Genomic DNA, 24,383 nt, shown 5'->3' with positions numbered 1-24,383 from the left:
AATAAAAGTTGCCCTCGGCCTCTTCCATATCTCTTCCTTCTCTTGCCCTGTCATCTCCACAAAAGGCACGGTCACAGAAGTTTCCTTAAAAGAGTTGGAGTGAAGCTGTGGTCACTTATGGGTCAATATTTTGCCCCTGGTGCCTAAGCAGTGCTGTTCTGAGCATCCTTATACTTATACATTCCTAGACTTGGAGTACCTGGGTATGAATCTTTTAATTTGAAAAGATGTTGTCAAATAGTTTCTAAAGGGTTGTACACATTTAAATTCCCACTAATAATTTATCAGGATGCTTGTTTCCCCACATTCTTGCCAACTTGGGTTGCTACCCCTTTTTAAAATTACCTTCATCGTTTTCTGATTATACATGTGAAATATGCTCATTGCAAAAAAAAATTGGAAAGTACAGAAAAGTGTAAGAGAAAATAGCTGTTGTGCCTTCACCCAAAGAGAAGAAACACTCCCCATTTTTATAGAGGATAACAGCAAAGACCACAGATGGAGACCACAGTGGTCACCTGAGGAACCTTCTGGAATCCCTAGTGCTGGTTATAAGATGTTAACAATCACCCACTTCCCCCCTTCCTCCACTCCTCTGATGTCTCCAAAGGCTTGAGATGCTTTCTTCAGTTGGCAGGGTCTATTCTGAGGGAGATGGTTCCAGGTATCTGCACCCCTGAAGTATGTCTCCCCCCTCAAAACAGTTCTGCAGCCAGGAAGATTCCACGCCTGAGGATTTGTGGAATAGGAATGGAGCACGAACATTCCAAAAATGTGTTTCCAGACATTGGCTGCTGGATCTAACAGATTGGAAAACCCATCTCCCTGGCTAAGCCCAGAGCCAAGTTTCCATTTCTTAGGGACCCTGACATGCCCCATTAAGCCTTTGCTCTAATGACTGCTCTGCTTTCTGTTCCAGTGACCTGAATTATAACGAGCTGCAGGAGTTCCCCGTGGCCATCCGGACCCTGGGCAGACTGCAGGAACTGTAAGCGCCTCTATTGGTTTCTGTGGGTGTCCTTCTGTCCCAAGGGCAGGGGCTGAAGCCAGCCTGAGCTGCCTCATGCTCTTACCTCCTCACCTCCCATGGTCCTTATAAAAGATCTAGCTGTCCCCCACCCTCCCGCCCCGGCTCCCCAAGCCCCAGTGCAGCTCTAAGTAGTCCCAGGCCTCATTAGCTTGGCTTTGGGCACTTCCTGGGAGTGTGTCAATAGCAGAAATAGCCCTGGGCCCTTCCAGCCTGGGAAAACCCATCGCACAAGCCACCTACTATTAGCCTGGGCCTGGCACTGCCCTTGCCTTGGTTGGGATGTGTCCAGAGAAGAATGAGGAAAGGAACTGAGAGCTGGTTTACAGGATCACTCCTCAGCACCTTGTCCCCAGGGGGACTGAGAAGTTGTCTCTGGTTCCCCAAAGCCACCATTTATTATCATATTTCAGCATTCGCTGAGCACCCAATGTACCCTGCACTGTGTTTAGTGATAAACACAAACGAAGGGTCAGAATGACATGGCCCTCCCCAAGCATCCTTCAGCCTCATTGAAGACACAAAGTAACATAGGTAAAAGAGGGAACAGGACAAAATGGATATAACTGCAACCATAACTTGCAGAGTATTAGCTAAAACAGTGGTGGGAGTTCAGAGTAACGTGGAAAGATCCTTGTGGACTAATCCTGAGATGAGCCTTAAAGGATGACCGGGATTGAGGCGGCAGTGATGGGGGAGGGGAAAGGCATTTCAGAGGAAGAAATTGTAGGTAAAGACCCAGGTAGGAAAAGACCCAGGTAGGAAATTGAGCTGGCAGAGGGGATGAGCACAGGTGGGAAGCAGCTTTACTGGAGGGAAGCTCTCAGGAAACAATAAGAGCTCTATTGGACAGCTAGAGTGGGACCAGATTAAGAGTCCTGGAGACTCATAAACAGAGCCCCAAACTTTCAGGCAGCTTAGTATCTATTTTTTTTGTTTTTGAGTCGGAGTCTCACTCTGTCGCCATACTGGAGTGCAGTGGCACGATCTTGGCTCACTGCAACCTCCGCCTCACAGGTTCAAGTGATTCTCCTGCCTCAGCCTCCCAAGTTGCTGGGACTACAGGCATGCGCCACCATGCCCAGGTAATTTTTGTATTCTTAGTAGAGACGGGGTTTCACCATGTTGGCCAGGATGGTCTCTATCTCTTGACTTTGTGATCTGCCTGCCTTGGCCTCCCAAATTGCTGGGATTATAGGTGTGAGCCACTGCGCCCGGCAACTTAGTATCTTTATAGCTCAAACCACTCCCACCACCTGAGACCTATAGTACTAGCCCCATGCCACCTCCCTTGCCTCATCCAGAAGTTTGAAGGTATGAATGCCAGATGTAGGCAGCACATAGGGAACAACTGGACTACCTAGAGGAAATAGTCTGGCCAGGCGCGGTGGTTCATGCCTATAATCCCAGCACTTTGGGAGGCTGAGGTGGGCAGATCACTTGAGGTCAGAAGTTGGAGACCAACCTGGACAACATGGTGAAACCCCGTCTCTACTAAAAACACAAAAATCAGCCCAGTGTGGTAGTGCACACATGTAGTCCTAGCTACTTGGGAAGCTGAGGCATGAGGATTACTTGTACCCAGGTGGCAGATATTGCATTGAGCGGAGATTGTACCACTGTACTCCAGCCTGGGTGACAAAGTGAGACTCTGTCTCAAAAAAAAAAAAAAAAAAAAAGTCTGAGTGAGAAACTATTGGAAGTTCTCCATTGCCAGAGTCACCAAGGTCTAACTTTTTTCCTTTGATCTGGGGCATGAGAGAAGCATGAGATTTGATCGATCAAGAGGGCATGGAGGGAGCAGGATGTGCAAAAGCATTGAACCGGGAAATAAAACATTAGGGAAGAGAGAGGAGACCTAAGTTAGCAGGGACAAAAATATATGGGAGGGGGTGTACCTGTCTATCTCCATCTCTCTCTCTCATCTATTGAGAGAAAGCTGCTTGAGGACAGGACCCCTGTCTTAGAAACTTCTAAATCCCTTAGAGCTTGGCCCAACATTAGACACAATGATGGTGTTTAAGAAAAACATAATGAGCAGATGAGAGGAATAAATTAATGAACAAACAGGCCTGGGTAGGTGGCACTGGCTGGAGGTGTCTAAGGGTGAAGCTGTGAGTGAGACAGCGTGAAGGTGGAAGTCACGATGGAGCCGGCAGGAGGAAGACAGAGGTGAGCAGAGGCCAGGGGGACAGAGAAGCCAGAAACTTCCAATGAAAAAGAGGGGGAAGGAAAGGGGCCTGCTCCGCACAGGTTATGTACTTTTCAGTCCAACATGTTATTATTTTGAAATGTTTTTCCCAACTAACCAAACATAATTCTGGCTTCCCGACTCCCAGACTCTCAGCTGGGTGCCTCAGTCCTCATTTTCCCATAGTGCCATCCACAGTCATTCAGCGGCCCATTCCAAACCTTATCCCCCTGGCTGCATGCTGTTGACACTTCTATGTTTCTTTATTTCAGGGCCTTGAGGCCAAGCCAGCCTCCATTTGAGGAACATCCCTCACTTGGGATCCCCTGGAAGCTGTGTCTTTTCTGTATCTTCCTTTTCCTCTCACACACCCTTGGCTTCCTCTGTGGGGACCCACCAGGGCTCCCACCACAAGCGACTAAGGAGAGGATTCCCTTCCTGGGGTCGGAACTCAGCCTCTTGCTCTTGAGTTGCTCCCACAGGCTTCCTGAGGCCTGCAGCCATGTCTCCACCCCTCATTCTTTTTACACTTGTTAGGGAAAAGAGGGTGTGTAATTGAAACAGGTAGAAAAATCAGCTGGGTGCGGTGGCTCATGCCTGTAATCCCAACACTTTGGGAGGCTGAGACAGGAGGATCACTTTAGCCCAGGAGTTCTAGACTAGCCTGGGCAACAAAGTGAGATCTTGTCTCTACAAAAAAATAAAAAAATTAGCCAGGTGCAGTGGCACATGCCTGTAGTCCCAGCTATGTAGGAGGCTGAGGCAGGAGAATCGCTTGAGCCCAGGAAGTCGAGGCTGCACTGCAGTGAGCCAAGATCGCATCGTTGCACTCCGGCCTGGGCAACAGAGACGCCATCTCAAAAAAAAAAAAAGAAAAGAAAAATCACAGGCAGTATTTGAATCTGAACCTGGAATCTCCAGGCCTACGCCTCTTTTGTCTTATGGACTATCTAGCTTGCTGTCCAAAAGCCCTGTGGAATTCCATGCCTCTCCCTCTCTATACTTTTCTCCAAATCCTCACTGGTTCCTGATGTTGTCTTCCAGGGGGTTCCATAACAACAATATCAAGGCCATCCCAGAAAAGGCCTTCATGGGGAACCCTCTGCTACAGACAATGTGAGTATTACTTTCTCTGGTCTCTTAATGCCGAACAGTGTTTCGGGGAGGAGGACAGAGGATGGGAAGGCAGGATGGACTTCCCCAGGAAGCACCAGGGAGGCAGAAGTATGGGAGGGGTTGCCTTTCCCTGCATGTTCTTTCCTGGGTCTACATTGATAGGAGAAGAAAACAGAGATTGGCCTTAGTCCCAGCAGAAAGGCCTGAAAAACCCAATTAGGTGTTTGGACCTTCTTCTTCCAGACACTTTTATGATAACCCAATCCAGTTTGTGGGAAGATCGGCATTCCAGTACCTGCCTAAACTCCACACGCTGTAAGTTGGCTCCTGAAGGCTGCTGCAGCCTGAACTTCCCCCTTTCCTCACTCCTTCTTGCTCTCTCCTGCCTATCGCCTGCGGATCTCTCCCTTGCAAGGCACAAGTCCACTGCAAAGCATGGTCTTCAAGGCTGCAGGCCTCTGCTTTGCTCAGACCCATTCCCACCTCTTTCTAAATTTAATAGCCTCCCTCCACCTCCCTGAACTGTGGCTTCTTCCCAGGTCTCAAAGGGACAAAGAAGGTCCATCTCTATAGTCAAGGACTTTCATCTGGCCTCTTGGGTTTTGTCCTGTTCACGGTAGCTTTTCCAGAAATAACTGGGAGTTTTGAATGTGGTGTGTTCTCAAGGCTTGTTCTCCTGTGGCCTTGGAGCCCAGATCCCTGGGCACTTTCCTGTGCCATCGTTATCACCCTTGGCCTGAAGGTGCTCTCTGTTTCCCCTCTCTCATTCTCCAATTTCCAGCCCAAGTCCCACTTCTTCAAAAAGCTTCCATGGGGCCAGGCACAGAGGCTCACGCCTGTAATCCCAGCACTTTGGGAGGCTGAGGTGGGTGGATCGCTTGAGGTCAGGAGTTCGAGACCAGCCTGGCCAACATGGTGAAACCCCATCTCTACTAAAAATACAAAAAAAGTAGCCGGGTGTGGTGGTGGGCATCTGTAATCCCAGCTACTCAGGAGACTGAGGCAGGGGACTCGCTTGAACCCGGTAGGCGGAGGTTGCAGTGAGCCAAGATCGCACCATTGCACTCCAGCCTGGGCAACAAGAATGAAACTCCGTCTCAAAATAAAAATACAAAAATTAGCCGGACGTCGTGGTGCATGCCTGTAGTCCCATCCCAGCTAAGCTACTTGGGAGACTGAGGCAGGAGAATCGCTTGAACCTGGGAGGCTGAGGTTGCAGTGAGCCAAGACTCAGTCTCAGAAAAAAAAAAAAAAACCTTCCATGGATGGCTGTCAGCCTACTGTGGCATCACAGTAACATAGCTGACATCTCCAGAGCACATACTTAACTTTCATGTTCGTTACAGCATTTCATCTTCATCGTAACCCTGTGAGGTAGGTGTTACTGGTCTCTTTTACAGGTGGAACATGAGGTACTCAGGCCCTGCTTGGGCATGAACCCAGAACCCTCTAATTTCAGATTCTAGGCTCATTTCTGGACCCCACACTGCCTCCTCGGGGCTTTTCACAACACTCAATTTTCTGCGCTGCTGTTGCATGCAGGCCCTATGTGGGTCCGTGTCCTCAATAAAATAGGAGATGGTGTGGAGGAGGAAAACCACCAGTCTAAAGCAGTTTAAGAGAACTGATAGTTCTCTTTTTTCCTTTTTTTTTTTTTAGACAGGGTCTCACTCTGTTGCCCAGGCTGGAGTGCAATGGCGCGATCTCAGCTCACCGCAACCTCCGCCTCCCGGGTTCAAGCGATTCTCTTGCCTCAGCCTCCTGGGTAGCTGGGATTACAGGCGCCTGCCACCACGCCCAGCTACTTTTTGTATTTTTAATAGAGATGGAGTTTCACCATGTTGGCCAGGCTGGTCTTGAACTCCTGACCTCAGGTGATCCGCCCACCTCGGCCTCCCAAAGTGCTGGGATTACAGGCGTGAGCCACCACACCCGGCTGAGAACTGATAGTTCTAATAAAGTTCCAGCAGATGACATTTTAGGGGAGACCCTATCTCAGGTTCTAATAAGCAAAACCCAGCAGCCAAGGGCTTCTCCAGAAGCACCCAAGCTGTTGTCTATTAACCAGAGGCCATTCCCATGTTGCTTGTATGTGGAGTTTTTGCAAGCTGAAGTGTGAATGCTGAGGTTACCCAGCTCTGTCTGGGCGAGAGTGTGCTCAGCAAACTTAAGCAAATGACTGGTTGGACCCTGCTAAGCATGGCTCAGCTTCCACGAGGGCCTGTGTGGCTGACTTGAGGAAGATTGCAGGGAAGCATGACATTTCCCCCAAAGGAGGAGTCCCGGAGGGGAGACAAAATGGAGAATTGAGAGTCTTGATGTTGAGATGCTCTGACCCCACCCCTCAGAGCTCATTGTCTCTGTTTCCAGATCCCTCAATGGTGCCACAGACATCCAGGAGTTTCCAGATCTCAAAGGCACCACCAGCCTGGAGATCCTGTGAGTGGCTTCTCTCTCCCTACCTTATCTATCGCCCCAGCTTCATTCCCAAGGGCTCTTCCACTCCCTGCCCCTGGAAGCCTGTCTGGGTTCCTTGCTTCCCTTTTATCCAGCCTGTCTCTACTACTGGCTCCATCCCTTTCCTCCTGATGTGGCACTGCCCACAGACAAGGTCAGGAGGTGGCAGATGGGATGGCAGTAAGGAGGCTGGTCTTTCTGTCTTTACCATGCTTGGAGTTTTCAAGTATTAATTTAGAGCTCCTAACCCCAAGCCACAGGTACACTGAGGGTTGAAGTGATGGAGAGGAGGGTCGTGAAAACCCATCTTTGCCTTTCTGAAGCTTGATTCCAACAAAGACGTTCTTGTATTTTCTATTATTATCTCCTGTGGCATAGAGGGCAGGAGCGTCGACGCATAGTAGGCCCTCAATACATTTAAATGAATGAAATGAAACAATTGAGCAAACACCTAGAGTGAGTGTCAGGAAGTCGGCTGTCTTGCCCCACACCACAAAGTTCATTCATGGCACCGCTGGGACTGGGGCTGTCCTCTGTGCCTCCGTTGTCTCCCCACTAGATTCACTGGCATGTGGAAAATTTTCCATGAGGGACGTAGTCATTCCGCAAAGATGACCTTGGCCTTGGGTCCTTCCTGGGATACCCTGCCTAAAGCCAAGCCTGCTCTCCAACCTGCCCCCACAGCCCTCTCCAGCCCAGCGCCTGGTTCTTCCCTTCTTTCTCATCTCTTCTCCCTCCTCAGAGGCACAGGGACCAAACTCTGTGCCCGTGTCCAATGGTCCCACTACGGTGTTTTTCTGTCTGCACTTGCCCATGGACATCCCCTCCTCTAAGGTCCCTACAGCAGAGAAGATTTGTGTCCCTGTCCTACAGGCCCAGTGCTGCTTGAGACCATTATGAGACATGGGGTGGGGATGGGATGGGGATGGCTGGAGCAGAGCCCTGGGCTGTGGCCCTCTCTCTCCACTCCCCTCCCCCAGCTCCTCTAGGCCCAAGGGAGCTTGGTGCTGAGATGCCAGTGTCTGTTCGTTTCTGTCCCCACAGCCCCACCCCCTGCCCTGTCTCTCCCTCCATTTCTCTCTTTTGTTAGCTCCGTCATCCCACGACAGTATCAGGTCCAGAGCTGGAGCCGGGTGGCTGGGAATGGCAGGGCCCTGGGCCTGGTGCCAGCTCTGTCTCTGTTCTCCCTGCAGGACCCTGACCCGCGCAGGCATCCGGCTGCTCCCATCGGGGATGTGCCAACAGCTGCCCAAGCTCCGAGTCCTGTGAGTGCTCACAAGCATTCTACAGTCTTGGCATTGTGCCCCTATCCCTATGTCCCACAAAAGGCCTCTCCTGCTTCTGTCCCACTTGGTCACTTCCCTTCCTGGAGAATGGGGCAGCATAGACTCCTGCTGAGATCCTACCCCAGAAGGACTGGGTTTGAGGCGCAGCTCTGCCACTTACTAGCTGTATTGATTTGGACTCACTCTTTAATGTCTCTGAGCTTCGATATCCTCGTCTATAACATGTGAGTCAATTTGTAAGGGTTGAAAAAAATATGTAAAGCACCTAGTGCATAATACCAATAAACGACATAATTACTCTAATTTACACAAGAAAATTAGTCCCCTCTTGGGATCTTGGGACTGTGGAGGTACTTAAGTGGCCTCTGAAGTCAAGGGGAGTTTTCCTCTCTCCTTGGACTCCAACTTGAATCTGAGCCTCCTCATCAGGGACCATAGCTCTGCAGCTCAAGATGGGTGGACCAATGCACAGTGTGTAGAAACAGCCCTAGACTGGGGGTCTGGAGACACAGGCTCCAGACTCAGCCTTGCCACTGACTGGTTGTGTGTCCTTTAGCAGGTCCTGTCCCCTCTGTGGGCCTCAGGTTTCTCATCTGCTGAGTGAAAGGGTTGGGCCAGATGATCCCTAAGGGCCTCCAGCTCTGATCTTTCCTGCCAGCTCCATAAATGGTGACTGCAGGTGCTTGGGTTGGCATTGCTCAGTGAGGTCCAATGTGTTCTCTGCTGGCTGGCTCAGTGCCCCTCTCCCCAACTCTTTGCCTCTTTCCTCTTCACCACGCCCCTCTCACTTCCTGTTCCTCTTTCCCCAGGACTCTGCCAGGTTCCCTCAGGCCATCACGTGATAAGGTAGCCCCATCTAGGCCCAGTGAGAAGTGGGACTTAGTAGGAGGAAATGCAGAGAAAGCGAATTGAGGAGACTGGTGCCCTGGTGTGAGATGCGTCAACAGCCATGTCCCTGTGGGGTCCCCACAGCCTTCGGCTGCTTGACAGGAAAGCACAGCCCTGGCCAGAGCCCCCCGCCTCCACCCACCGCAGCCCTCACATAGCCACCACTTCACCCCAGCCCTGGCCTTTCTCTTTTCCCCAGGGAACTATCTCACAATCAAATTGAGGAGCTGCCAAGCCTGCACAGGTGTCAGAAATTGGAGGAAATGTGAGTCTGGGGTAGGGAAGAGGCAAAAGCATGCCAGCCAGACCCTGAGCAAGTCCTGCAGGGAGGCATGATGGGGGGCGTCAGTAAGGGCCAATGCACACTTTGACATTTCTTCCTTCTCTTTTCTGAGTTTGTTTAACCCAGAGTTTAGGGCTGAGAGTTTGGCAGAGGCCTGCACAATGGCCCTAGGACTCACAGCAGAAGACAGACCCAGGAGCTGGTGCCCAAAAGGAGTCTCAAGGCAGCCCCTTATGAATCAATAGCAACACAGAAATGGAGTAGTGATTAGGACCATTGGAGGGACAGGGTCACATCAGGGCCCAGTGGGATAGACCGGAGAAGGCTTTAAGGAGTTGGAAGCACCCTGCATTTTGGAGCATGCTCTCTCCTTTTCCATACCCCCGTAAACATGCACATGCATATGTGTGTATGTGTTTGCATGTTACACACAGACATACACAATCATATGTGGAAGAACAAGCCTGGGATTCAAAGGTCACAAAGAAAATATCACTTGAAAAATTCTCTAAGCTCTGTTAACCCAGCTCCTGTTTTCTCAAGCCAGCATGGCCTCTTGAGCTTCCCTGTGTCTGTCCCCTGCTTCTAGGCAGGACCATGCCTTTTGGGGCTGGGGCAGGGTACAGATATGAGGGTCTCCAGTTTGTCTAGGTGCTAAGGGAAGGAGGGTCTTCTGCATGGCTGAGGCCCAGGGTCCATCTCCCATTCAGACAACCAGTCTACTGAGCTCTGCTTCCCAGCTCCGGCCAGTCACTTGGGTTGGGCGGTGCTCTGCTTCTGGGCTAGGGTCTGGAGGACCCATGGTGATGGGAGGTGTGGGGGCTAGTTTGGCTGGGCTGGGAGCCAGGCCCAGTGGGAACACTGGAAGCTGACTCCCTTTTGGGCCACAGGGATGGTTTTGTGGCTTTGTCTCCTGACCCACTTACCCAAGGCAACCGGATCCCTTTGTGCTCCCTTTAATTCTGGTGACTTCCTCGGGCTGGGCCCTTTCTTCCTGTGCCAGGAGAAGTGGGGGGCTCTACTTTCTTCCTCCCAGTGCTCGGGGGGCATGGAGCGGAGCCAGGGTCTGAGCCTGCCGGCTCATCCAGCCTCTCTTGCTGCCCTAGCGGCCTCCAACACAACTGCATCTGGGAAATTGGAGCTGACACCTTCAGCCAGCTGAGCTCCCTGCAAGCCCTGTGAGTACCCACATCCGGGGTGGGCCATGGAGGAGCCACCGTGTCCCTCTGCCAGGCATGCTCATTGTCATAGCACATGTGTACAATTTAAGCAAACGTGACATGCACATCGCCTCCCAGCTCCGTAGCCCCCACCCCCAGCACACACACACACTTCTCTAGCTTGTACCCAGGAGGTCTTGAGGCTCTGGAGCCAAGCTGTCATGTCCGTATTCCTGGGGCCACAGCCAGCTCAGGAGCTGGGCAGCAGCAGGTACCTTCCCCAAAAGTCTAAGGTTACTGTTACTGGGGGCAGGTCAGATGGGGGTATGTGAGGGAGAGCCCATGATGGGAACAGTGAGTCCTCCACCTATCACTGTCCCCTCCTGTCGCACCCTCTCTGCCTGCAGGGATCTTAGCTGGAATGCCATCCGGTCCATCCACCCCGAGGCCTTCTCCACCCTGCGCTCCCTGGTCAAGCTGTAAGTGCCTGCTGCATTCTCCTCCAGGATGCTGGGGGCCAGTCGGGACTATGGGCTGGCCAATGGGGGGCAGAAGGGCCACCCCAGAGCAGGAACATGCATATCCCAGGGAGGTGGGCCTCAGCCTAATCAATCATTCTGACAATCCATTTGACAGAGTGTGGGGCCTGATAAACAGAGAGCCTGCCTCTTGCAAGCTCTGGAACATCATCTGCTAATGTTCTGCAGTGTTTTGGCAGCCTCAGCCCTCCTCATCCCCCGTGCCTCAGTCCCATCCCCATCCTCTCTATCCACCAATAAAGAGGATATATTGGACCTGGAATCCCTTCACACATAGGAGGGTGGAAGTAGATGTGGGAGCCAGGGTCTCAGAGAGCTCAGGGGTTCCCTGCTTGAGCATTGCTGTAGAGGACTGCCATTCTGTGAGGCAGCAGGGGACCTCAGGTCCTTTAAATGACATAGGATGTAAACAGAGTGAGCAGTGTTGGCTACATGGTCATTATGTCAGGGCTGGAAGGGGCCTCTGCTGCAGCTGCCATGCACTGTGGGGCGGGTTATTCACTGCGCAAGCGCTCCTGCCCAAGAGGGAGCTGACCTGTTGGGCACCTGCTTGCCAAGCTGCGAGTCCTAAAAGCACATCTACCTAGACTGGGCCCTTTTCTGGTTAACACAAAGACTTCTTTTGGGCTAGCTCCAGCCCTGGCCTCGGAGACCATCTAGCCCTACCCGCTTCACTTCACAGGTGAGACCTCCAAGGCCCAGGAGGAGAAGTTTACTCAAAGCCAAGGGCCAGGACTCCCAGCAGGCACACAAGTTCCGCCTCAGGCTGGGGCCGTGGCTTTGCAAAACTCTCACCTCCGTCTTCCCTCTCCTGTTTGCTCTAGTCCTGCCAGATAGGTAGGGTGGATATTTTTATCCCTTTGAAAGATGAGGACACTGAAGCTCAGGCAGATTTGTGGCTCCCCTTGGTTACACAGCGAGTTGGTGACAGTGCCGGGTTTCCTGCCTTCCAGTCCAGGGCTGTTTCCACGACGCACAGTCTGTGGTCTTGGTGTTTGGTTTGGAACCCTGGGCTTCCTCTAATGTGCCTCCAGTAGAAGAACATGCATGTCCTCACCTCTGGCTACAAAGCAGGCCCTACAAGATGGAATGGATGACCCAATCCCTGCTTGTAGCCAGATGACCAGCTCTGTCCAGTCCCAGACTCAGGCCTCTTATATCATCAGAAAAGTGGGAGGAAAGGCAGGGGGATGGGATAAACAACAACAGGAAGGTTCCCCAAGGGGGTGGGCAGGGCTTCCTGGATGGCACTTAGAACTGGGCACAGGAACTGTGGTTGAGGGACCTCTGTTACCTACAAATTGGGACAACTTGGCATTAAGTTAGAACAGTCCCTGGTATATAGTTGGCACCGTTATGTATTGAATGAATGAGTGAATAAAAGAATGAACAACTTCATTCTTTTATTCACTCATTCATTCAATACATAACGGTGCCAACTATATACCAGGGACTGTTCTAACTGCAGATGGTGCCTCTAGCAACTCTTGGCTGCCCTCCTCCCTTGGCATTCAATGCTCTCCTCTAAGCTTCTCTCCTGTCCTTTGCTCCTCTCCTCTTGCTTCCATCCCAGGCACACTGGCCACATCCTCAGCACAGCCCTGCCCCCTCAGCAGTACTACTGACTGCCAATAACCCTGACCATCCACTGTCCTAGGGACCTGACAGACAACCAGCTGACCACACTGCCCCTGGCTGGACTTGGGGGCTTGATGCATCTGAAGCTCAAAGGGAACCTGGCTCTCTCCCAGGCCTTCTCCAAGGACAGTTTCCCAAAACTGAGGTGAGGGACTGGCTTTCCCCAACACCTGGGTAGGCCAGCTGGAGACCCTGGAGGGACAGAGAGAAAGCCAGATGGCCCCACTCTGAGAAGAGCCTAGAGGCTTAGGGTTTGACCAAGATTTAGTGGAAGGGCTCACCTGACCACCTACAGACCAACGGGGGCCTGGTTCATGCCTCCCCTTCCTCCTTATCTCCTTGGTGGCATTTTTCCCTGTCCCCAGCTCCAACGCCAGTGAGCACTGGGACCTGAGAGTGATAGAAGTAAGATGATGGGAAGACCCCCTAGCCCTCCTTGCACCTCATCTGGTTCCACGTGTCCAGATTATCTGTCCTCACTTGGGAAGCATCTGAGCCCCTGGAATCAGCGCAGAGCCCAGGACACTGATGCGTGGAAAACAAGCTGCACAGCCAGGCCGTGGTGCTAATGACATCCAGGCCTCTTCCATGCAGCAGCAGTGGTACAGCCTGTGTAGCCCAGGCCTTGTCTGCTGCACACTAATGAGATGCCCTTAGGGCCTCTGCACTCACCCTCAGAGGGCACCAAATCCAGCTCCAATATGCCCAGAGATGGGGGAGGGATAGGGTGCAGGTCTCACTGAGGGCCAGAGTGAAGAATCACCAGAAGAATCCATGTGGCCTTAAATATAAAAGAGGAGGTGCTGTCTGGGAGGAGAAGCAGAGCACTAGCAGTGCTGTTTGAGCTTGGGGAAGCCTCTCCCCATTCTGAGCCAGCAGAGAGGACTCCTTAAACAACGGGCAGAACGTTTCTTTCCCCATCTCACTTGCCAAGATGAACAAAGAAAGACAGAAATGCCTCCAGAGCCCTTCAGATCAGGAGTCAGGCTGCAAGGCCCTTACAAAGAATGCCTAGGAGACTGCCAGCACAGTGAACAGGGAACTTGGGAGTTGAAGGACAGGCACTGAGTGCCCAGCCCCTGGGTTGGAGATCTCTTAAATCAGACTTAGGTCTTAGACCCCAAAGATGCTGAGGCAGCCCACCTGCCCGCCTATCCCCCACCAGGATCCTGGAAGTGCCTTATGCCTACCAGTGCTGTCCCTATGGGATGTGTGCCAGCTTCTTCAAGTCCTCTGGGCAGTGGGAGGCTGAAGACCTTCACCTTGATGATGAGGAGTCTTCAAAAAGGCCCCTGGGCCTCCTTGCCAGACAAGCAGAGAACCACTGTGAGTGACCGGGGGCCCTGGGCTGGGGAGGGTAGTGGGCTGTGGAGAGGAAGTTAGAGGGGATGCTTGGGGGACCTGAGAGGGAATCTGACAGCAGCTGCAGAGGGAAGCCCCACAGAGGTGGGAGGAGCTGCCTGTGACCTGGGAGGAAACTCTACCTCTGCACTTTGTCTCTCCACAACTACACCCAGGGGTGTTTGGGACAAAGTAATGATGGTAACAATGGCTGTGGCAATGTCTCATCTTCCTAGCCCTTTGCAGTTCACAAAGTGCCTCTCACGCACCATTTCACTTAACCCTCCCCTTGTGGTCCACATATTTCTTCTCCTTCAACCTCAGGGTATTCTCAGAGAAGACAGACCCCTTATTTTATCAATCTGAGCCAACAGGATTTAATTAAATCAATTGAATTAAACCTACTTCCAGAAAAAAAGAATCCCCTCATAATATGTCCTAGAACCAAAAGGAACAGTGTAGGGTTATTGCTGTCCAAGTCCATCCTACACCTCCAGTCTGCCCCATGAGTCTGAAAGTGAGACTTCCATGGCTGCCAGGTGCAAGAGACCTTCACTGGGAAGGACCATTCCAGTGCAGGCTGTCTTGGGCCATCTGTGTTTCTGGAAGAGTTAGGATAAAAGGCACATGTTGGAGGCAGGCAGCCAAGGGGGTTTGAGGGATTATTTACTAAGTGGTATCTTAGATACTAAGGGCAGAGAAAAGGGCTTCCCTCTCCCCCTGCCCATATTATAGAACACAAGCAGAATTAGGAGGGAGATAGTAGGGGTCCTCTGCTTTGGGGTATTCTTTTTCCATCTCTAACTCTCCACAATATTTCAATGGAGAAAATAAACAAAAAATCAAATATAAACATGTAAGAAAAACATCTCATGATAGTGTAGACAGAACTGAGGTCCAATCCCAACTACAACATTCACCAGTTGGATTGCACTGGACCAGTCATGTAACCATACTGAGCCTCACTTTCCTTATCTTTAAATGAGCAAGATAATTGGCTGGGCGCAGTGGCTCATGCCTGTAATTCCAGCACTTTGGGAGGCCAAGGCGGGTGGATCACTTGAGGTCAGGAGTTCGAGACCAGCCTGGCCAACATGGTGAAACCCCGTCTCTGCCAAAAATACAAAAATTAGCCAGGCATGGTGGCATGCGCCTGTAGTCCCAGCTACTCAGGAGGCTGAGACAGGAGAATGGCTTAAGCCCAGGAGGCGGAGGTTATAGTGAGCTGAGATCGCACCACTGCAAACTCCAGCCTGGGTGACAGAGTGAGATTCTGTCTCAAAAAACTAACTAAATAAATAAGTAAGTGAGAAAGATAATGGATAGCTTATAGGCTGTTGGGGAAGACTAAAAGATTCCATAAATGATGAAGTATGCTCACCGCTACTACTGAGGACAGGTGCCTTCTGGTGTACATGTATAGGGAGAGTGCAACTGTGGAGTCCAGGGCACAGTGTATGGAGGGCAAATGGTGGGCAGGCAACCTGGGGGTGTCTGAGAGCCTTCTTCCCAATGTATTAACACACCTCCCTAGGGAGGGTATGAGGACCCTATGAGGAGCAGCCCAGCAGCCTGGCTGGCTCTGGGCCGGCAGACGGCTGTCCCCGGGGGACATTCCCGGATGTCTGCTGTACACTCCCTCAGGGGGCTGGAAGGAGGAATGGAAACTTTCCTTCCTCAAGGTGAAACTTTCCACCGGGCTTAGGTCTTGGAGAACCACAGGGCGTCAAGATCGTGGGCTGCCTGCCGCCTGTAACGGGAGCTAGGGCAGGGCCCCCCACTTCCTGTGGGAGCTAATGAGCCTCGAGAAGGAAAGCCAGGAGCTGCTGCTCCAGCCAGATTCGATTTCCTCCTCGTTTGAAGAGTGGTTACTTAACACCTTGGCTGTGACTTTCCCAGCCTCAGACAGAGTCCACGGGTTTCACCCCTTGTGTTTCATTCATGCATTTTGATTTCAAAGAATTGCTGAGCTCCATTCTGGAGAGCAGGGGTGGGCAGGGAGTGAAAGGTAAAGAGGAGGAAATGCCAGGACTCTATGGGCACGACTCAGCCTCCTACCCGCCCTGATGGTGTCTGGGGCAGGGGCAGCTTCACAGTCTTCCTGCCTCCTGGGAAAACTCCCAACTGATGGTGTTTACCCTTTAAGTGGGGAGGAAGGATCCACACAGGAAACAGACTTTGTGAACCAAAGATGGAACAAGTGCAACAAACAGAGTCACCTATCCATTGCCCTGTATGATGGAGGAAGAGCCCACAGGATGCTGTCTCTTAAACCTGAAGATTGTACAGTTACCTTGTGAAGACAAGCCATTCTTTCCCCAACTTGGGTCCTCAGACACATTTCCCAGTCTGACTTGAGAAACTTGTCTTATTCTTTAAAAAGCCTTTCAGTGATGGATTATCACTGCAAAAAATGTTTTGTCTTTATAGATTATAAAATGTTCTAGATTCTCATTTCAAAATTCTTATAGAATTTATGGACCTCCAGCATGTCTGCAACCCCCTAGAGTTCACAGGTCCTAGTTTGAGAAACACTGCAATAGTGAATAAGAAAAAAAAAAAAAGTGTAGGGCCGGGCATGGTGGCTCACGCCTGTAATCCCAGCACTTTGGGAGGCCGAGGCGGGTGGATCACGAGGTCAGGAGATCGAGACTATCCTGTCTAATACCATGAAACCCCATCTCTACTAAAAATACAAAAAATTAGCCCGGCGTGGTGGTGGGCGCCTGTAGTCCCAGCTACTCAGGAGGCTGAGGCAGGAGAATGGTGTGAACCCAGGAGGCAGAGCTTGCAGTGAGCTGAGATCACACCACTGCACTCCAGCCTGGGCAATAGAGCAAGACTCCATCTCAAAAAAAAAAAAAAAGTATAAAGCCTGGACTTAGAATTGAAAAGAACATTAAAGATGATCTAGTCCAGCCTCGGACTCAGTGTAGAAGTGCTTTCTCTCACACTGGGGACTTTCTGTTTAGTATCATCAGTGACAAATTATGTTCAGCTCATGCATCTGTAAATCTCCTGAACCTTCCCCACCCCCAACCCCCCAAAGTAATCAGTCCCTTGCCTGGGAAAGCATAATGGTTAAACATCTGGGCTCTGTAGTCAGACAAACCTGCATCTGAATTCTAGTCTATTGCTGTGAGGCTGCAGGCAAGCCACTTAACTTCAACGAGCCTCAGTCTCCTTATCTGTCACCTGCCTCACATGGCCGTTGTGAAGGTTAATGGGACCATGAAGATGAGGATTGGCTGGGCACAGTACCTGGTGCCGAATAAGAACTCGAGAAATGTTAACCCTTATTGTTCAGTAAATCTATTAGCTGAAAATTTTTTTCTAATTGATACATAATAGATGTACGTATTGGAGGGTCATGTGTGATTATTTAATACATTCATATAATCTATATAAAGATCAAATCAGAGTAATTGGGATATCCTTCACCTTAAATATTTGTCTTTATGTAGAAACATTCAAATTATTCCCTTCTAGCTAGTAAATAAATCTGTTAGTTGATGCCACTCATTGTAGCATGACAATTTGTTTCCTTATTAGTCTCCACAAGCTCTTTCAGAGCAGGGCCATCTCTTATTCATCCCTGAAATTCTTCTGCATTTGGCCAGTGCCAGAATTGCACTCAGCAGATGTGGACCTACTCTGCACCTGTTGAAGGTGGGATGTTCCTTTGTTGGACAGCTCTAATTGTGGGAACTTACTCTTGTTAGGAAGAAGTAGAGTGTCTCTATTCGAATCATAATTTCCCTCCTTCTACAGTCCATCCATTGATCCTGGTTCTACCCTCTGGGGCAAAACAGCATGTAGAAGTCGAATTCCTTTACCCCTAACAGTCCTTCAGCCCTTTGAGGACGGCCATGATATCCCCACTTACTCTTACCTCCTCCAAGTTAAACACCACCCAGTTGCTTTGACTGTTTCTCTCACAAATGGCTTCTGCTCTCTCACCCCCTAGTTGACTCGTTCACGTCTGAACACACTCCAGCTCACTGCTGTTTTTCTTAATGTGTAGTTTTCACAACTATACGTTATTACAGTGACACAAAATTACAGTGACAGCCCAGCCAGAGTACAGAAATGTGTGATCACTAGCATACATTATTAAAACAGCTTCCACTCCAACTCGAAGCAGCACTTGTGGGTAAGGCCGACTGGAGAGGACACAGAGCCCTGACTAACAGAAAGAGAAGGTCTAGGTGAAATGTTTGCTGTGCACTCTTCAGTGCAGATAATCCACATGTGGACAATAGGAAGCTGACCAAATCTTTACCCCCAAGGGTAGAAATGGATGTGCCGGGTTGCTAGAGTGACCAGTGCTGAGCAGAGTTAGTAAGGGACAACTTAAAGGAGGGGGCATTTGGAGAAAGGTAGGGCTTGACTGACACCAAGACCCAGGACCCTGCATCACTTTCTTGGGTCTCCTTTCAGATGACCTGGACCTGGATGAGCTCCAGCTGGAGATGGAGGACTCAAAGCCACACCCCAGTGTCCAGTGTAGCCCTACTCCAGGTGAGGTGGTGTCTGGGGAAAGGGGACGAGGGGGAATGGAGAAAGGGCACCCAACCACCTAGTTGAGGTATTAGTTCAGCCGGGCATGTCTGCAGCCACATTCTTTGCCTGACTCCCAGCCTGCTGCGGGAGGGCCCTCCTTTCGTAATTCCTGGGGAAGGAACTGGAGTTCTTTCCCTTGGGTGGCTGCTTGAGGGGAGTAGCATGAATGGAGGTGAAGTCAAGCAATCAGCCAATTAGCATTTATGCATCCAGGATAAAACTACTGTCACACAGGAGAGAAGCAGGAAAGAATGCCTTGACCCCATTGCTCAGGGTGGCACATAGGACTGCTTTTGAGTAATCCCTCAGTCTAAGACCCATACCACAGAATCCTAGAGCCAAGTGGGACTACAAAAGGTCACCTTCTCCATCCCTCCCTGCTCCATCCCAGGAAGATTACAGTCTCTGTCAAAACTCTGCACAGTGGAAAAACTCCATAGTATCCCTGGGCAACTCCTTACAGCACCATCTAACCCTTATAGTTGGGGAAGCCTCCTTTAGCGTCTAACCTAAATCCATCCTGCTATAAAGAAAGCAAAAAAGAAAATTCTCTTTCTCTTTGGTACAATTAAACTTGAGATGTTTGGAGTGAGGAAGTCCCTTCCCTTGCATATAAAATGCTAACAGGCCACAGAAGGTGGCAAGCAGCATGCTACTTAGGCAAGGATGGGATTCTTCAGAATGAATAGAAAGTGATGAACAGTTTGCTTCTTCTATTTCATTCCACCTCCATTTTCCAGTTTTCCAGCTTTCTGTGGCCCAGGACCCTTGCCTTCTCCCTTTACCCTCTCTAAAGCCTATAGAGTGATTGCCTGACCTTGCCCAGCCCGAGTTCTCAGTGCTTGGTGACAACAGCACGCCCTCTAGTGCCAGCTCGGGGCCAGAGCACTAACCCAACCTGGAGGAAGCAGGTGCTGCTTCTGACGTGGAAAAACACACATAGTGCATTCACAATGCCATGGACGTTTCACCTCTGAAAACCAGTAATCAGCAGGGATGAGGTAAAAGAGGAAGTTCCAAAAGACAAAGTCCAACTTGAGCTTGCTTCTAAAATAACTCATACCAAATGGTCAAATAATTATGGTACATTTTATGGTACATAAAATATGTTTTGAGTAATATAAAAATATTTTTCTGGGAAAAAATTTGGGAAAGTCTGCTTGATAAAAATGTAACTTAAAGAGAACTAGAAACTCATATACAGTTGTCTTAGTCCGCTTCGTGTTGCTATAACAGAATACCTAAGGCTAGGTAATATATAAAGGAAAGAGATTTGTTTGACTCACAATTCTGGTGGCTGGGAGGTTCAAGATCGGGCAGCTGCATGTGATGAGGGCCTCAGGCTGCTTCAACTTGTGATGGAAAGCAGAAGGGGAGTGCGTATGTGCAAATAGATCACAGGGTGAAAGAGAAGCCAGACTCCCTTTAACAACCCACTCTTAGGGAACTAATCCATTCCCTGGATTGATTGAGAACTCGCTCACCCCCACAGAAGGACATTAATCTGTTCCTGAGGGATCTGTCCCCATGGCCCAGACACCTCCCACTAGGCCCCACCTCCAACATTGCCACATTAGGGGATTCCATTTCAGCATGAGTTTTGGTGCAGACGAACCATATCCAAATGATAGCAACAGTAAAATCTTAATTTAGCTTAAAAACCTATATGTATGTATGTATTTTTTAAAGACTGGACGGAAGCATACCAAAATAATGAGTTATCTCTGAGAGGTGAAGTCTCATGTCATTTTAATTTTTTCATGTTATATTTTCAAATTTTCTACAATTATCACCTAATATTTGGTAATAAGAAAAAAAAGGTTTAAAAATAGCTCCCACAAAAGCCTCTCAAATTCCCAAGCTACCTAGAAACACACTGAAGAACAAGAGTGGAAAGCCAAAGAAAATGAAGAAATAATATTTCCAAAGTTACAAGGTGGTTTAGGAACAGACTTTGGAGAGAGGGATGGAAAACACCAGGATCTCACGTATCTCGTGTGGACCCAGGTTGGAAAACCCCAGAAGTCATCTGTATTTTGATTTACTGTACTTGAGACACTTCACCTCCAAAATACTGACTGACTGACAAATATTCAATGTGGTCTGTACCCCTCACAGAGCAAGGGAGAGCCAGCCTGGTATAATATTTGGTCGGGACTCTCCCACAGTGGAGGACTTAGTGGATCACTGGGGACTGACTGAGAGAAACAGAGCCTCAGGCATAGACTGGTTACTGTCTGGGCAGTCCCTCAACGCCTCTGTCCCTACCCACCATATCTCCCAATTCTGATACCCTCTCCACTCCTTGATGGCAGCTTGTCCTTCCTTTCTTTCCAGTGCTGTCCTTCACTTAACATTTCCTCAATGTCTGGGTTTGTACTGTATTAATTTGTCCCATGTGTGTTTATATGTGTGTTTTTTTGTTTTTTTTTTTTGAGAGAGAGAGTCTGGCTCTGTAGCCCAGGCTGGAGTGCAGTAGAGCAATCTCAGCTCACTGCAATCTCCGTCCCCTGGATTCAAGTGATTCTCCTGCCTCAGCCTCCCAAGTAGTTGGGACTACATGTGTGCACCACCACACCCAGCTAACTTTTTGTATTTGTAGTAGAGATGGGGTTTTGCTTTGTTGGCCAGGCTGGTCTCAAACTCCTGACCTCAGACGATCCATCCGCCTCCGCCTCCAGAAGTGCTGGAATTACAGTCGTGAGCCACCATGCCCGGCCCATATGCGTTCTATGTTCTGGTGTATTGAGAGGAGGGTTAGGGTTCACCCCACTTGCAGCTCTTTGGAAGAAGAGTCGTATATGTCCCACAGCTGGGAGTTCTCTAAGGTGAGAACCTTCCAACTGGGAGTTCTCTAAGGTGAGAACCTTCCAACTGGGAGTTCTCTGGGGCCAGAAACTGGGTCAGCCTCCCTTAGACTGGGAGTTTTCCGAGGGCAGGTGCCATGTTCATCTCCTTTTGATTGGAAATTCTCTGAATACAGAGGCTGACCTTGGTCCTCAAGACCTGGTCCCAACATCCTCTGGCCAAGGGTTAATGTCTGATCTTCTCTCCTACAGGCCCCTTCAAGCCCTGTGAGTACCTCTTTGAAAGCTGGGGCATCCGCCTGGCCGTGTGGGCCATCGTGTTGCTCTCCGTGCTCTGCAATGGACTGGTGCTGCTGACCGTGTTCGCTGGCGGGCCTGTCCCCCTGCCCCCGGTCAAGTTTGTGGTAGGTGCGATTGCAGGCGCCAACACCTTGACTGGCATTTCCTGTGGCCTTCTAGCCTCAGTCGATGCCCTGACCTTTGGCCAATTTTCTGAGTACGGAGCCCGCTGGGAGATGGGGCTGGGCTGCCGGGCCACTGGCTTCCTGGCAGTACTTGGGTCTGAGGCGTCAGTGCTGCTGCTCACTCTGGCCGCAGTGCAGTGCAGCATCTCCGTCTCCTGCGTCCGGGCCTATGGGAAGTCCCCCTCCCTGGGCAGCGTTCGAGCAGGGATCCTGGGCTGCCTGGCGCTGGCAGGGCTGGCCGCCGCGCTGCCCCTGGCCTCAGTGGGAGAATACGGGGCCTCCCCACTCTGCCTGCCCTACGCGCCACCTGAGGGCCAGCCAGCAGCCCTGGGCTTTGCCGTGGCCCTGGTGATGATGAACTCCTTCTGTTTCCTGGTCGTGGCCGGTGCCTACATCAAACTCTACTGTGACCTGCCGCGGGGCGACTTTGAGGCCGTGTGGGACTGCGCCATGGTGAGGCACGTGGCCTGGCTCATCTTTGCAGACGGGCTCCTCTACTGTCCCGTGGCCTTCCTCAGCTTCGCCTCCATGCTGGGCCTCTTCCCTGTCACACCCGAGGCCGTCAAGTCTGTCCTGCTGGTGGTGCTGCCCCTGCCTGCCTGCCTCAACCCGCTGCTCTACCTGCTCTTCAACCCCCACTTCCGGGATGACCTTCGGCGGCTTCGGCCCCGCGCAGGGGCCTCAGGGCCCCTAGCCTATGCTGCGGCCGGAGAGCTAGAGAAAAGCTCCTGCGATTCTACCCAGGCCCTGGTGGCCTTCTCTGATGTGGATCTCATTCTGGAAGCTTCTGAAGCTGGGCGGCCCCCTGGGCTGGAGACGTATGGCTTCCCCTCAGTGACCCTCATCTCCTGTCAGCAGCCAGGGGCCCCCAGGCTGGAGGGCAGCCATTGTGTAGAGCCAGAGGGGAACCACTTTGGGAACCCCCAACCCTCCATGGATGGAGAACTGCTGCTGAGGGCAGAGGGATCTAAGCCAGCAGGTGGAGGCTCGTCAGGAGGTAGTGGCTTTCGGCCCTCTGGCTTGGCCTTTGCTTCACACGTGTAAATATCCCTCCCCATTCTTCTCTTCCCCTCTCTTCCCTTTCCTCTCTCCCCCTCGGTGAATGATGGCTGCTTCTAAAACAAATACAACCAAAACTCAGCAGTGCGATCCATAGCAGGATGGCCCAGTCCCTGGCTCCACTGATCACCTCTCTTCTGTGACCATCACCAACAAGTGCCTCTTGGCCTGGCTTTTACTTGGCCTTCCTCAGCTTCACCTTCATGCTGGGCCTCTTCCTTGTCATGTCTGAAGCTGTGGACCAGAGACCTGGACATTTGTCTGCTTAAAGGAAATGAGGGAAGTAAAGACAGTGAAGGGGTGGAGGGTTGATCAGGGCACAGTGGACAGGGAGACCTCACAGAGAAAGGCCCGGAAGGTGATTTCCCATGTGACTCATGGATAGGATACAAAATGTGTTCCGTGTACCATTAATCTTGACATATGCCATGCATAAAGACTTCCTATTAAAATAAGCTTTGGAAGAGATTATACATGATGTCTTTTTCTTAGAGATTCACAGTGCATGTTAGTGTAATAAAGAGAGAAGTCCTACAGTAGCAAAATCTATTGAACTTTGTTTAACCCAGTTCCCTGAATTATTTGGTAACAGGTTTTTGTCTGCTTATTTGGTTTTCCTGGAATATCTATTAACATGACAGAACTTAGCACTGTTCTCTCCCAGGGAGCTCATCTCTGTACCACCTAGTGCTACCGAGTGACATCACAAAATGCCACCACTTCCTGAAAGCCCTGATCAAGCCCTGATCCTAGAATGAACTGCCAGAGGTAACTGATGATTCCATCCACCAGTACAGACTCTCAGCACTTTACCTCCCACCTCTCTTATCCTATGCTGGGAAGGATGAGGAGAAGCCTGCCATTGAGGTTCCAGACTCAGACCCCTGAGTTGGGGCAGGGAGAAAGGGATCCCTGTGTATTCTCTCACCACCCTGCCATCAACCCCAGCAAGCCCAAGTACCAGTGAAAGTTTGTCTGCTGCAAGAGGGATAGTAAGGTTCCTGGATCCTGGCAGGGCTGTCTGGGTTCCCTCTGGCTCTTTGTTGCCTTCTTCCGCTTCTCCATCAGATGCCCCTGCCACCTCCTGTCACAAGCCAGGTCCTGCCTACTCTTTGGGACAAGGAGGCCTTAGACAGAAAACAGGAGAGATTTGAATTGTAGGTATTGAATTTTAGGAAATTGTAGTTATCTGGGACCCTGGGTGCCTCAGATAGGCCGCTGACCCTTCTGCCTCTCCCCTCATGACCTTTCTACCTGTGGTTTTCCAAGTGTCTCTGAGCATTTCCAGAATGCCCCCCTCACCCAGCCCCAAACACACACACATTCGATCTGAGAGTGAGGCGGTAAGAGCTGCGGCATCCTTCCAGACATTAAAGGTAATTCTTGGAGACACAAAAAGAGAATCCATGACTCAGCAAAGGGCAAGACTTGCTCTAGGGTACCCCAACATCAGTCACATCTAGAGGACAAGAGTCTAGAATTCTGAGACCAGATGGAAAACAATCTTCTTCCTGAATTCTGGCATGGTCCTCAGCCAGGCCCTATCCCCAGGGTCTCCACTATT

At 50.7% G+C, this 24,383-nt stretch overlaps 1 protein-coding gene across 1 annotated transcript in view; it reads left to right on the top strand.

Annotated features, from left to right (window-relative positions):
* Nucleotides 1-23,355, top strand: part of LGR6 (leucine rich repeat containing G protein-coupled receptor 6) — a 123,262-nt gene extending 99,907 nt beyond the window's left edge. The window contains exons 7-18 of the mRNA XM_030818643.1: nt 920-988; nt 4,263-4,334; nt 4,578-4,649; nt 6,705-6,773; nt 7,985-8,056; nt 9,165-9,230; nt 10,355-10,426; nt 10,816-10,887; nt 12,605-12,730; nt 13,751-13,911; nt 18,367-18,447; nt 21,549-23,355. Of these exons, the coding sequence (XP_030674503.1) occupies nt 920-988; nt 4,263-4,334; nt 4,578-4,649; nt 6,705-6,773; nt 7,985-8,056; nt 9,165-9,230; nt 10,355-10,426; nt 10,816-10,887; nt 12,605-12,730; nt 13,751-13,911; nt 18,367-18,447; nt 21,549-22,804 (2,188 nt within the window). The 3' untranslated portion in view covers nt 22,805-23,355. The remainder of the gene's footprint in view (nt 1-919; nt 989-4,262; nt 4,335-4,577; nt 4,650-6,704; nt 6,774-7,984; nt 8,057-9,164; nt 9,231-10,354; nt 10,427-10,815; nt 10,888-12,604; nt 12,731-13,750; nt 13,912-18,366; nt 18,448-21,548) is intronic.
* The last annotated feature ends 1,028 nt before the right edge of the window (nt 23,356-24,383 follow it).

Source organism: Nomascus leucogenys, chromosome 9, assembly GCF_006542625.1.
Source record: "Nomascus leucogenys isolate Asia chromosome 9, Asia_NLE_v1, whole genome shotgun sequence".
Lineage (NCBI taxonomy): Eukaryota > Metazoa > Chordata > Mammalia > Primates > Hylobatidae > Nomascus > Nomascus leucogenys.
This window is presented reverse-complemented; position numbering and strand designations above follow the sequence as displayed.